The following is a 14,631-nucleotide window of genomic DNA, read 5'->3' as shown; positions in this document are numbered from 1 at the left end:
TTACGGGATGTGAATTTTAGCTCAACTTCAAAAAAAAAATTCAGGTTAGTGAATACTTTGGTCTGTTCCCTATTTTTCTTTTTTTTGAAATGTGGAACACATAATTTTGAGATGACCTCAGTAAAGACTATCATTCACTGTACCTGGAAATGAAACATCTGTATTTTCTCCATTTGCTTGGGGCACCCAAGACTTTTCTGCAAAATTATCATTAGTGATATTTCATCTTGTGAGTTTGAATTTGCTCTCCTATCAGATGCTTAATAACATCTAACATATAATATAGAGACTAATGTATATTAAGTGCTTTCTGATGTCTAAATTATTCTAGAACTTTTAAAATTGTATAGCTATGTATTTGTAACAATTTTAATAAGGTAAACAACTTGCATATAAAGTATATAACTTGATAAGTTTTGACATATGTATACAATCATTGGGCAATACCACAATCAAAATAGTGATCACATCCATCACCTTCAAAAGTTTCCATGTGTCCCTTTGTAAGCTTTCCCTTCTGCCACTCCCCACCACCCCTGATCGGCTCTCTGTTGTAGATGTATTTGCATTTTCTATAATTTTATGGAGATGAAATCATACAGTCAGTAATTGTTTTTCTAACTTCTTTTACTCAGCATAATTATCTTAAGACTCATCCATAATTATTTTGAGATTTATGCATAGGCCATTCCTTTTTATTGCTGAGTATTGTTCCATTGTATGGATAAACCACAATTTGTTTATCCATTTACCTGCCGATAAACATTTGAGATGGTCACAGTTTTTGGCTTTTCAAAAAAAGCAGTTATAGACATTTGTGTGCAAGTGTTTGTCAGGACATAGATTTCCTTTTCTCTTGGGTAAATACCTAAAAGTAGAATGGCCAGGTCATATGGTAGGTGGGTACTTAATTTTTTAATAAATTGTCAAAACTGTTTTCCAAAGTGATTGTGTAATTTTAGATTCCCACCAACAGTTTATGAAAGTCATTCCTCCAAATAGAAATATCTTTAAATAAAAAGGAAGATGAAGCAGAGAATTAAACAATCCACCCAGAAGAGGTACCTAAGGGCCAGGTATGAGTGCTTTGAAAAATAATGAAAAGGAAAGTGATGACACCACTATTTTATATTGCTTAAATGTGTCTATTTTAAGCATCTAATTTCCAAATGGTAAACATGAAGCCTAAAACTACCTTTCTTTTGCGTTACCTCACCCAGTTTTATTACAAACCATGGAAAACAGCACAGTAGGAATAATACAACTGCTTCTGAAATGACAATGTGCAGAACTAATTATAACCTCCTTCCATTGCTGGAGTACTAAAACTTCAAATGCGGAGCAGTTGGCAGGTTGCATACTTGATTCCAATTAGTCCCTTCCTGGAATACTCATTTACATAGTATACTATGAGCTGTTAAGTTTTTAGCCAACTGAATGAGACCACAGGAAAACTGTGCAAAAGGATGCATTTCCCAGAGAGGAACTAAACTAAGCAAGGCCAATCTAACAATGAGTCAATTCTTCTAATTATACAGAGGCTAATCTGCAAAAATATTTAATTAGGAACTTTTTAAAGGAGTCTATGTTAGAAAGAAAGCAGAATTATTTTAATGCAGGTAATGTCAAAGGTGCTATAAGGGCTCTCCATACAGCAGGTGACTTCCTACATATGGTAGAACAATGGTTATAAACACAGTGACAGAAGCACCATGTGAAATGGCAACCGTATGCTTGGCCTTAGTATGACAATAGGGAGTTGTGAGGAGTACGGTGCAGGGAAAGAGTCCGTACTTCTTTTAAAAGGAAGTTATTCAGTCTCCAGTAATTATTATCTTGCAATAAATACAGGCCCAGTGTTGTTAAGATCTTACTTTTCAAGACAAGATGAAAATCAAAAATTTTAAGTGAGATCAGAGTTTTAAAAGTTAGCAATAAATTTAACGCTGCTTAAAAAAATAAAAACGCAGTGTGGATCAGAAAGAATATATGTGTAGATCAGAGAGGGCATGTAGGCTACCAGTTTATAACATTTGGTGGTGGTTTCCAGATCCATTGCCTCTTCTCCTACGGACGTGCCTTTGTCAATGCCATTCTTAAAGGATGGACTTGGAACCTTGGCCTGAACTTGGAATAGGAGGGCATGGAATCAGCTATCTTGACCTGGCCATGGGGTGGCTATTGATGAACCTTAAGATGACATCGGCATTTTTCGTTTTTTGTTTTTTTTTGTCAGAGGCATTCTTGTTGGCTATCAAGATAGCTATGCTTCTCCTTGTTTTTGTCTTTTCCCCCATAGGTTTCCCTAAACCTGCTTGTATGTGCAACTGGCTGTTTGAACCCAAGTTCAACATTTTACATTTGTCCCCTTAAGTTTCACCCTGTTATGTGCAGCTTAACATATAAAGATTTGTGTTGGATCTCAGTCCTGTTGTCCACCCAATGCATTATCTCTCTGCATCTCTCAGAGCTCATTTTACTGTCAGAACCATGGCTGTTGTTGAGTTGTTGGTGAAAGCCAGCTGAGATCATTGTCTTAGGGGAATGCAATTGTCAGCATAGTGTCTTGAGCAGATAGATCTGGGTGGGGCTGCATAGCAGGGGCTGCACTGGGGGCCAAAGAAGGGGAGTACGGTAATTCACAGAGTGAGGGGAAGGGGCTGACAGGAGAGGTTTTTGATGAAAGCAAATTCTACCTTTTTCCCACAGATCTGTCCGGGGCTTAGTCCCCCGTGTTATACTTAGAAATATGAACAATCAGTTATTTCCTTGTTTACTTTCTCTCCAGCACATAGTGAGTTAACAAATAATTTTGCAGGTACTCTGAGCTCTATCAGTGGTTTCTCCAATTTTCTTTCAGTAGAGAAACATACAGGCATGTTTTTCTCATCTAGGCATAATGTTACCAACATCATGATTCTCACATTGACCTTCAGTCCTCATTAAAATGACACTGATGATAATAATGTCACCTTGTTTTGTATAACAGTTTATGCTTTTCAAAGCACGTTCATCTAAGTCCCTGGGTCATGGCAGTAGCCTAATGAAAATCACAGAGGGGGCCTGCCTATGTCTACTTGACAGGACATAGCCATGGACAATGAAATGGGCTCCAGAACTTCATTAAAGCCGTGCTTACTCCAGAGACTAATAATCAGCAATAGACCTTCAAGGAAACCCATGGAAGAACTTTTGGTGGAAGGATATATTTTGGAAGTTTCATTTTTTTCTTAACAAAGTTACTCTCTAGTCAGTGTGTTTTAGCTATTATGATTCTAATTCAAGAGAGGTACAAGCTTGCCTTTTCAAAACCTAGGGCTAGCTTCCATCACTATGTCTTGTATTAATTTTTCCTTTATAAGAAATAAAGAAAATAGAATTGAATAGTTTACTCCAATACAGTAAACTATCGTTTGTCTATAAAATATGCAATATTTCACATAAGCCAAAGATTTAAAAATATTTAAAGAAAAGTTCCTTGAATTGGATTTGCAAAAGATTTGTCTGTTTCTACCAAGCAAATAGCTCTTAAAAAATTTATCAGTTGAATTGCAGTAACTTAAAATTTTTTTCCTTTTGTTTAAAATATTTTTTTATTTTTCAATTACAGTACACATACAATATTATATTAGTTTCAGATATACAACATAGTGATTAGACATTTATATAACTTACAAAGTGATCACTCCAGTAAATCTAGTATCCGACACTAGACATAATTTTTACAATATAATTGACTATATTCCTTATGCTATGCTTTTCATCCCCATGACTATTGTGTAACGACAAATTTGTACTTCTAAATTGCTTCCCGCTTTTCACTCACTCTCCCAATGCCCTTCCTATCTGGCAACCATCAAGACGTTCTCTGTGTCTATGAGTTTGTTTCTGTTTTGTTTATTTTGTTCTTTAGGTATTACACATGTAAGTGAAATCATATGGCATTTGTCTTTCACTGTCTGACTTACTCCACTCAGCACAATACCCTCTAGATCCATCCATGTCGTTGCAGATGGCAAGATTTCATTCTCTTTTATGGCTGAGTAATATTCCTTTATATATATATATATATATATTCTATCTCTTCTTTACCCATTCATCCATTGATGGACACCCACGTTGCCTCCATATCTTGGCTACTGTAAACAATGCTGCAGTGAAAATAAGGATGCACATATCCCTTCAAAGTAGTGTTTTGGGTTTCTTCAGAATCCAGAAGTGAGATTACTGGGTCCTTTTTTGTCTCTTGTTATAACTTTGTTTTAAAGTCTATTTTGCCTGTTATAAGCATTGCTACCCTAGCTTTTTGTTTGTTTCTTTCCATTTTTATGAAATATCTTTTTCCATCACTTTACTTTCAGTCTGTGGGTGCTTTTTAATCTGAAGTGAGTCTCTTATAGCAGCATAAGTAAAGGTCTTGTTTTCTTATCCATTCAGCCACCCTATTTTTCGATTGGAGCATTTAATCCATTTATGAGGTATGAAAAAAACTACAATGAATGTTTAAATAAAAAAAGAATGTATTACAGTAAAAGACACATTGCCATTAATCCTCCTCAAAATACTCCACCTTGTGTCGAACACACTTATTCCATCTTTCTTGCCACTTTCTGAAGCAGTTCTAGAAGTCCTCTCTTGTGAGTGTCTTGAGTTGCACTGTCGTGGCTGCCTCAATGTCCTGAATTGATTTCAAAACATTTACCGTTCGTGGTCATTTACTTTGGGGAAGAATGAGCAGTTGTATGATGCCAGATCCAGTGAATAAGGTGGATGAGGACACATCAAAATATTTATATTTGACAGAAATTGCCATACCAGAAGTGAAGTGTGACATGGAGCCTTTTCTCTTAATTGTTGATAGATATGTAGTTATTGCCATTTATTATTCATATTTTTATCTTTTTTTTCCTCTTCTTCTTAAAGAAGTCCCTCTAACATTTCTTGTAATTTTGGTTTGGTGGTGATGAACTCCTTCAAATTTTTCTTGTCTGCAGAGCTCTTTATCTGTCCTTCGATTCTAAATGATAGCTTTTCTGGGTGGAATAATCTTGGTTGCAGGTCTTTCATTCTCATCACTGAATATGTCCTGCCAAACCCTTCTGGCCTGTAAAATTTCTGTTGACAAATCAGCTGACGGTCTTATGGGAGCTCTCTTGTAGGTAACTAACTGCTTTTCTCTTGCTGCTTTTAAGATACTTTCTTTGTCTTTAACCTCTGGCATTTTAATTATGATGTGTGTTGGTGTGGCCTCTTTGGGTTCATCTTGTTTGGGACTCTGTGTTTCCTGGGCTTGTATGTCTATTTCCTTCACCAGGTTAGGGAAGTTTTCCACCATTATTTCTTCAACTAGGTTTTCAATTCCTTGCTGTTTCTCTTCTCCTTCTGGTACCCCTGTGATGCGAATGTTGATATGCTTGATGTTGTCCCAGAGACCCCTTAAACTATCCTCGTTTTTTGGATTTTTTTCCCTTTTTGCTGTTGTGATTGGGTATTTTTGGCTACCTATCTTCTAAATCAGATTCGATCCTCTACTTCATCTAATCTCATCTAATCTGTTGATTCCCTCTAATGTATTCTTCATTTCAGTTATTATATTCTTTATTGCTGATTGGTTTGTTTTTATGTTTTCTATCTCCATTTTTATGTTTCCTATCTCTTCGTTGAAGTTCTCCCTGAGATCACTGAGCATCCTTATAACCAGTGTTTTGAACTCTACGTCTGGTAGATTGCTCATCTTCATTTTTTTCTGGAGCTTTGTTCTGTGTTTTTCATTTGGGACATATTTCTTTGTTTCCCCATTTTGGCTGCCTCCCTAGGTTTGTTTCTATGTACTAGGTAGGGCTGCTAGGTCTCCTGGTTTCAGAAGACTGGCCTTATGTAGTAGGTCTCCTGTGGGCCTAGTAGTGCAGTCTCCCTGGTCACCTCAGCCAGGTGCTCCAGGTGTGTCCCTTGTGTGGGTTGGGTGTGCCCTCCTGTTGTAGTTGAGCTTTAGTAACTGCATGTGAGTGGGAGGGAGTGACCCTTGGGCTGATTGGTTGTGAGGAGTGGCCATGACTACAGTGGAGGAGCTACTGTGCAGTGGCTAACACTATGGAACAGGATTTGCTTTAGCAGGGCTCTGATGCCTGCCCCGTATGCCCTTTTGGTCTTCCTTGGAGGTGGCTGGGTGGCGCTCTGGCTTGGCCCTAAGATGGTCACTGGGCATGCCAGGCCTGAGGCCTCCTGGGAGGGGACCTGCTGCAGGCAAAGTTCAGCCACAACCTGTGCCCTGCCCGGGGCTACATGGCATGAGCCACAAAGTAATCTGCAGACGGCCGCCACCCACGCTGGGTTTGGAGGTGCCTTGAGAGACCAAGCCTCGAACCAATGCTGGCTGTTGCTAGTGCCAGGCTTAGGGCTGCTCAGCCAGAGGTACAGGACATGCCCAGGCAAGATGCTGCTTGTTTGGGGTTTGTGAACCTTTCAGAGATTTTAGGAAAGTCCGCAGCATGAGCCAAGATAGGCCATTTAGATGGAAAAGCCACTGGAAGCGTATTGGGTAGGCCCACAATTTGTGTGTGTGTGTGTGGGGGTTTCTCAGGGAAGCACCAGCGTGGGGCAAACAGTGTTAGCTAGGTTGATGGAGCCTTAGATATGGTGCCTGCCTGCATTTGTATTTTGGTAAGGGGGCAGGCTCAACAGTGGATTCTGCCAGCTGCCAGCAGTTCTTTCTGGGAGAAAGCTGCCCTTCCAGCACTTGCCCTGAAGCCAGACAATTCAGTTCCTCTCTGTGGGTCCCTGGCATCTTTCAAGCTGCTGCCCCAGCACTGGAGCTCATAGAGAGTGAGTCCATCAGCGATTAAGTCCACGCACAGACCCTTTAAGAAGAACACCTGGGACTCCAGCAGCCCTCCATCTCACTCAGCCACAATCTCCTCTGGTTTTCACAGCCAGAAGTTATGGGGACTTTTCTCCTTGACACTGGACCCTGGGCTGGGAAGCCTGGTGTGGGGCTGGGATTCCTTGCTCCTCAGGAGGGACCTCCACAGCCGAGATATCCCTTCCAATTTTTAACCACCATATGTGGGTGTGGGAGCAGCCCATTCCATGTCTCTGCCCCTCACACCAGTCTTGAGTTGGGTTCTTCTGTGTGTCCTTAGTTGTATGACTTCTGTTTAGCTAGATTTCAGGTGATTCTCAATGATGGTTGTTCTGTAGTTTAGTTGTAATTTTGATGTAGTTGTAAGAGAAAGCAAGCACAGTGTTTATCTACTCCTCCATTTTTTCCATAAATACAACTTTAAAAAAAATTATTAATGCACATTTATCTTCTTTTCTTGTATTTTCCTTGGCTTTAAAAAATATCTTTTAGTTAATTATTTTTCTTTTCCATTTAATATGAAATATATTAAAATCTATGAATTTGCTAGATTTGTAGACACTGATATTTCTGTGCCATGTTCATTTTATATGTGTGGTCTTTTTATTGTCTTGAATACCTCAAAGGTAGATAAAGGAGATTTAGGTTTAATAATTTTTGATTCAAGAATTATTTAGAAAGATATTTTTATATCATCCAAGTTGAGATTTTGTTTTTATTTTGTCTTTGTTCTTTCTATCTTTGGCTATTAATTTCTAATTTTGATTCATTTTATTTAGACAGTTCAAAGGTACGATAATTTCTTAAGGCGAGGTGAAAAGAGTTAATCACAGTCAAATAGGCTAAAAAGCAGTGCACTGTTTGTTGAAGGACTATCTGAATCAAGACATCATTTATTGACCACCTGTTAAGTGCCACATACTCTGTTAGGCAGTGGGAAGTGGAGAGAAATAAGATTCTTTATCTGTCCTCACAACACCTACAGGGGGGAAAATTGATCATGCTAATGAATTAACAGAAGTGTATTCATTGTCTTTAGACTCTGATTCATTATAAGATTGCGATGCATCCAGTTAGGATTGCTCAATCAGAAGTCTGGGTTTTCCTCACGAATGGGATAATTGTACAACTAACGAACCTCCCTGTTTTCTAGTTATTTTATAGTGAGGAACTATAAAAGTTGTGGCAGCAGATTTATCTTGAAGCTAATGAACCCCCATTGAGGCTCCTTACTGCAAAGACCCCATCCAAGGCCCTGGCACTGGGTTCATGTGGTCACATCGTCATCAAATTTGGAAAGGTAAGATTTTTCAATTATTTTTTCTTAAAGAGGTTCTCCTGGATCTGTTCCTGTGGCAGCCACATCTGTGCCTGCCATCAGGTGGCACTTCATTTAAAGGTAAGTCGATAACATTTGTTGATGGCTTTTTCTTTGGGAAATTTACACATATCTCTGATTAGTCACAAAGTATTGTTAATAACTTTATATGTTTACATATATACTTAATGTTTTGTTGTTGGCACATATTATTCAGTACATCTAAATTCTTGGAAGTCTTTCAGCTATTCTAGAACATAGCCAAGAAACTGGAATGAAATGTTTAAGGAATTACTTCATTTATACCAATAAAATTTTCCATAAAGAATCAAAATGGATAGTATTTGAAAAAGCCTGAATGTTCTTCCTCAATGCTTACAGGGTTGCATGATGTATTTTCTGTGATAAATTAATAATTGGCATTTGGTGTTTTGGGAGACTAGAAAGGTGGTATTAACAGTGACTTCTCAATGGTGAAAGACTTAAGCTTCTGGAGCGCACACATTCATGGGGAGAGACTTTATCCTTCTGTATCTCCAGCACCTAGGACAGTGCCTGGCATTCAGTAGTTCCTTAACAATACTTTTTAAATAAATAAAACAGTGATAGAAACCTGTCAGGAATTATACAAAAAGAGCCAGCGTGGTTGAAGTTTTAGGCAATCTGTTATAATACAAAACAATAGCAAGACCTCAATGTGGATCAGTTAGAAAAAGTATTGTGACTCAGAGAAGGCTGATGCTTTTTATAAGCAGAGATTTCCTATATTAATGACAAAATTACAATGATCCTTTACTTGGATCAATGGTCCTACACAATTGTGTGAGGACTGCTAGATTGAGCAATTAAAATCAATACAATAATTACGGAGAGAGGCGAGCACCAATTAAATAATTACATATATCAACATTTCAGGGTGGCCTATGATCACTGTGATCGTTTGGTATCTGTGAGGCTGCCATGAGGATGGACTATTCAAAGCAGGTGTTGGTGGTGATGTGTGGGTATCTGGTATTTCTGCAAAACTCTCATAATTAATCCCATGAAAACAGAGAGCTTGGACAGACTTTTTCAGTTTCAAACAACTGACATGTTGCTTCTTACTTTTCTTTTTTTCCTCGAGGCAAATTTATTTAGCAATTTCTATTCCTCTTTCTACCATCACCCTTCCTGCCCTGCCTCCCCTCTTCCCCACCAATGAAGTAAACAAGGGATTTGAACTCAAAATATCAGCATCTGTATGACATCAATTAGTACTTAATTTCAATTTACCTCCTGCACATATAGTGGATGGTTCAGCTGCCAGAATTTCAATGCAGGACTTCTTCAAAATCTAGGAAGAGGGGAAAGAAAAAAGTCAAAGCACGGCTCATTTTGTTACAACAGAGAAGTAGTGCTTTGATTTTAGTTACTACAATAGAAAAGTTCAAGGACATTATGTTGTAGAGGGTGGGTGGATGGGGAGTAACATCTTTACTGGTGTCATGAATGTCAACCACTTAATAAGCCAACATTGTGTTAGATGCTTCTCGATGTCCCAAAGGCAATAAGAATTATTCATTCATTTGTTCTTTTGGCAGATGTTTATTGAATCTGTGATATGGAGAGGTTTGATATCTCATTGGGGAAATTGAACTTATACTTGAAAAGATAAATAACAATGGCTGGTCATATTTGGTAGGCGCAAGGGTGAAGGGGCAGATGGTGGGAGCTATGGAATTTCTGAGGGGAGATCACTGCAGTCTGGTATACTGGGAAAGACATCACAGAAGAGGTGGGTGCTGAGGGTAGGACTCGGTCAAGTAGAGAGGAGTAAGAGAAAGATCGGAGTCCAGAGAGGGAAGGGCATGAGCAAAGGTCAGAAAGTAGAAATATCTAAACCTCTTTAGCTGGAATAAAAGGAGCTTGAAAAGCAGAGAAAAAATAGAGTGACAACAGGTAAAGCCGGAAAGCAGGATGGAGATGGTCAACGTTCTAGAGGGTCATTTTCAGGTCTCTATACTCAGAATTCCCTTTTTGTTGGAAAAGTATGGAAAGCTGTGATGGGAGAGGGCTGTGAAGGCTGCCTTGTTGTGCGCCACTCCTCAGGAGGACCCCCTAAACCTTACTTATGTGGAAATGTAGTCTTCCTCCACAAATGAGTCTTGTAGGTTTGAGAGGACAGTGCAGGGGAAGCTCATGACCACATAGGGAGTCAATAAGGAAGGCTTCTTCTGTCCAAAGCCAGGTATCTGACTGGTGGGGTTTAAACTTCTCTCCACCACTTATGAATCTTATTATTAAACATTGATTATAAAGTTTCAACCGAGCACTTTAAACAAGTATAGGACACTGAGTTGATTTACCAAGCAAATGCAGTATGTTTATTTGTACCTTACTTAATTTGGAAATTGAGATGGTTCAGAGGGCTGAAGGAAAACATTTCTCTATTTATGAAAAGGGTATTTGTTAGGAGAATTAATAGTGAAATTATAAAATTTAAAGTCAGTAAAAGAAAAAGCATCTTTTCACATTGGGATATACCTACTTAATTGCATTGATGTATTTATTTATACAAGCTACTTTGTTTCAGCTTAAGTGACACATACATTGTGAGTTACAATCAAATAAATTACAAAAGGGGAGGATATGGATTAACGGGAAAATAAAGTGAAGATGAGATAAGAGTGAGAACAGCATAGACAAAATATACTGTGAGAAGCTAGCTTATTTCCTTGCTAGGAGTGGCTCATAGATTTAGTTCTAAGCTCCCTAGTAGCAAATGAGGACAGACAATATTTATAAGAGTTTCAGTCTATAGAACAAAAACAAGCCAGTTTCTCAGAAGAGATAATATTTACCCATTCCAGAAAGAAATCTGGGCGTCCTCATAGAGAAGCATTGTGAAAGGAAATGAACAACATATTTCAGAAAATCTTTGTCTGATGTGCAGATGACGAAAACATTGAAACAGGTTCCCTCACAACCATGTATTTTAGGTAACTATCTGCCTGAAAGTCATCAAAAGCAGTATGTCTTTTTTTGACAGTTCTACAATTCAGATTTCCAGTTACCTTTCCTGACATTGCTTCCCACTCTTGTACAATTTAAAGGCGTTTTCATACTTGGATTCCACTATTTGTTTTCAGCTTCTACCTGATTCCACAGTAGGAAGCAATTGGTTCCTTTTTGGTCAGCGTTTGCCTTCTTTCCTTAGCCTATGGCTTACCAGCCACCTTTGCCCTCAAACAGGAGCAGCCTCAGTTTCCCGCTAGTCCCCAAACCTGTTCCAACTGTAGAATGATTCACATCTGGTGCTCAGCTCTTAGTCAGTGGTCTTCACACAGCTGACTCTGGGGACCTGGTGTCACCACTAGTTCCTGAGTTCCCTTCATTGTCATTCTGACTTGGGATCATCGTTTACCCTCTTCCCCCAATTTGCTGTCATTGGGCCACCTCAGCCAGTGGTTGCCATAACTGAGGGAAGTAGCCACCCCCTTCAACGTGTCATCAGGCACAAGTCTCCAGACAGGCCACACTGGGAGCAACGGAATTAACCCATATGGAGAAACTTATTACATAGTGGTATTAGAACAACCACAAAGCTATTTTTTGATGTTTTAAATAAAATTCCTAAGGCATTTGACATCCCTTAATAAATCATTTTTATCATCCACAACAAAATATTTCAAAGCAGTTTAAGAATAAAAATTGAGCTATTGGATCTCTTCTGTCCTCATCTCCAACTCCACCAAAACACATAAATGAAATATTTTTACCCATGTAAGTTCTTGACTCTGAATCAATGTTTTTGAACCAACTCTAATACTTAACCAGGGGTCAGTAAAGGAAACACCCGTGAATCTTTGACCACAAAGACACACCAGCAAGGTTTGTCATAATAAACACATGCTGTATTATTCTCTCAAAGTGTCTGCAATTAGCTGATAAATCTAAGGAGTGTATGAAGGGCCAAAAAATGTCAGCCAAGCGCTGTGATTCAATCCAGTAAAAACACAGCTTTCCCAATCTTAACTTAAAACATCTGGAAGGGATGCATTGCAGCCAATAGAGTAAAATTTATCAGTGAGGGGGATGGGCAGGATTTGTCTGGGACTGGCTTCTGTTAGTTTGAAATGTCTGGTTTCAAAATGTCTGGTCACAATGGCACTGGGTGGATTTGGGGGGTTCCCTTGGTTATTAGCTGCCCAGACTGTATGATAATTAGTCTGTCTGAACTTCCCCAGATATCAGATCAACTTAGGGACTGAAGACTGGGTGGGGGTGGGGAGGCAAAGGATCCATCCCCCACCCGAGCAGCGGCAGCCATGGAAGAAGTGTGGACACAGCATTGAGGAATCGCTGAAGGGAAATCACTAGGTAGGATGGAAGGGACTCACACAGGGTCAGGCTGACATCAGAGGTGAGAATATGACTGGCCTCTAATGGCGTCTGGCTAAGAATACCACATGCCTCAAGCATAAGCCAATGTGAGGAGTTGGGTCCTGGCCTTGGTTCTGTACTTACCTGACTTATGGTCATTGACAAAATCCGTTAACTTTTCTGAACTTCAATTTTGAGGGGCAGTTTAACATACTGAGTAACAGCTTGGATCTGGAATCAAATTGCTTGGGGCAGCTCATTCATGAGCAGTGTAACCTCAGGCAAGAAAAGTACCTACTGCACGAGGCTGTTGAGTTGAGAAGATTAAATGAGATAGTATAGGTAAAGCCCGTAGCACAGTGCCTGGAATCTGATAAATATGTCCTTAGTTAATGGTAGCTATTATTATTAAGAACTTGGGCTCTGGAGACAGATAAAAATAGATTTGGGCTCTGAGTAGATTTATGTTCCAATCCAAGCTCTATCCCTTACTGGCCATTTGGACTTGGACAAGTTATTAAAGCACTGGGTCTCAGTTTCCTTTTCTGTAAAATGGGGATAAGAAAAAAACCTGACCTCAAAGGGCTGTGTGATGGCAAAATGAATAATAGACATGAATGCACAGATAATTAGTTTGTCAAGTCAACTGGACTTAGGTGGTAAAATTCATATTGGAGAGTGAGGAAGAAAGTGAGATTCAAGGAAATCTGACAAGGTTTTCATTTATAGACAGAACAAACAGATATGATTGGTTAATAGATATTTAGTCAACAACCTGCGCTACCAGCCAGCACATGCCTTTCATGAAAAGAAGGCAGCAAGAAATGTTCTCAGAACGAGAACATAGTAAAGCACGTAGGAGAATGACATGTATTTGGTTCTCAAACCACTGTTGCTGTCACTGTAGTTTTGTTATTGCTACTACTACTACTACTGCTATTACTCTCAGACAAAGACGATAGCTCATATATGCTTGTATCCCATCCCCCACCACTGGCCTTATGCTTAATTTGCTGAAAAAAACGGAAAGATGGTTAATAGTTTTTTCCTGCAAGCTTAAATTGCTGAAAGAAAAACCTGAAAGATGGCTAATAATATTTTCCTGCAACCTTTCAGACAGATTTCAAAAAAAGGATATATGGGAAAGCATGTATGAAATCCAAAAAGAACTATATAAATGTGATCTGTTGCTACTGATATGGTTTCTTTTGCTCATCTCCTTGTTTTGTTGGGGGAGTACGAGAGGCAGCAGATGTGTTTATTTTCTTGGACTCTATAATAATCTAAGGTCCTTTTTCATATAGTTCTCAGTTTATACAGACATTTCTCCAGAATCCTTAAAGAATTATAAATATTTGCATAGAGTTATTAGGAACCCCTCCCTCACCATAGGCACGCTTAATTTTATTTTTTCCTACTGTGTTTCCCCCAAAATAAGACCAGGTCTTATATTAAGGATTGTTCCAAAAGATGCATTAGGGCTTATGTTCAGGAATATCATCCTGAAAAATCATGCGAGGGCATATTTTCCGGGTATGTCTTATTTTCGGGAAAACACGGTAATTGCTCTGCCTCCTTTCCCAATGAACCACCAGCTTTTATTTACTTGGCCGTTTCCTGTTAGAGGATTTTTGTGAGTTAATAAAAGACCGGGCTCTCTTATGCATTGATAGCATAGGGCCTTTTGCTCCACAAATCTTTCAGAAGGTCTTCCAGAGCATGTTTCTTAATGTCTTCTTTGTCGTGAAGGGCGTATTCTGCGTTTAAGATGTCTTGGGCTTGAAGCAGGCTGGCCCATGATGGTTAATTCTCTACTGACCAATTACATCTGTCTAGTTCTTGAAGACAAAACCTAGCAATTTTCCTTAACCTCATTCTTTCTGTCACTCTCCAAATCCAATATGGATTTTTGTCACCTAAGTCCTGGTGATTTTACCAGTGAAATAGTTCTATATCCACCCACGTGTTAGTATAAATTACCATCCTTCAGAGGACTTGTCCTGGTTTATAATTATATATTTTTTGGATTGTTTGGTCATTGTCTTCCTTTTTAGACTATAAACTCTACAAAAGCAAGTTTTGGATTTGTTTT

The 14,631-nt window shown here is 38.9% G+C and overlaps 1 protein-coding gene across 3 annotated transcripts in view; it reads right to left on the bottom strand.

The window, feature by feature from the left end:
* The window catches only part of ANTXR1 (ANTXR cell adhesion molecule 1), a 212,354-nt gene that overhangs the window by 135,411 nt on the left and 62,312 nt on the right, over positions 1-14,631 (bottom strand). For all 3 annotated transcript variants that reach the window (XM_019718386.2, XM_074332095.1, XM_074332096.1), the window contains exon 9: positions 9,450-9,510. In XM_019718386.2, coding sequence (XP_019573945.2) covers positions 9,450-9,510 — 61 coding nt within the window. The remainder of the gene's footprint in view (positions 1-9,449; positions 9,511-14,631) is intronic.

The sequence above is a fragment of the Rhinolophus sinicus genome, linkage group LG05 (assembly GCF_036562045.2).
Source record: "Rhinolophus sinicus isolate RSC01 linkage group LG05, ASM3656204v1, whole genome shotgun sequence".
NCBI lineage: Eukaryota > Metazoa > Chordata > Mammalia > Chiroptera > Rhinolophidae > Rhinolophus > Rhinolophus sinicus.
This window is presented reverse-complemented; position numbering and strand designations above follow the sequence as displayed.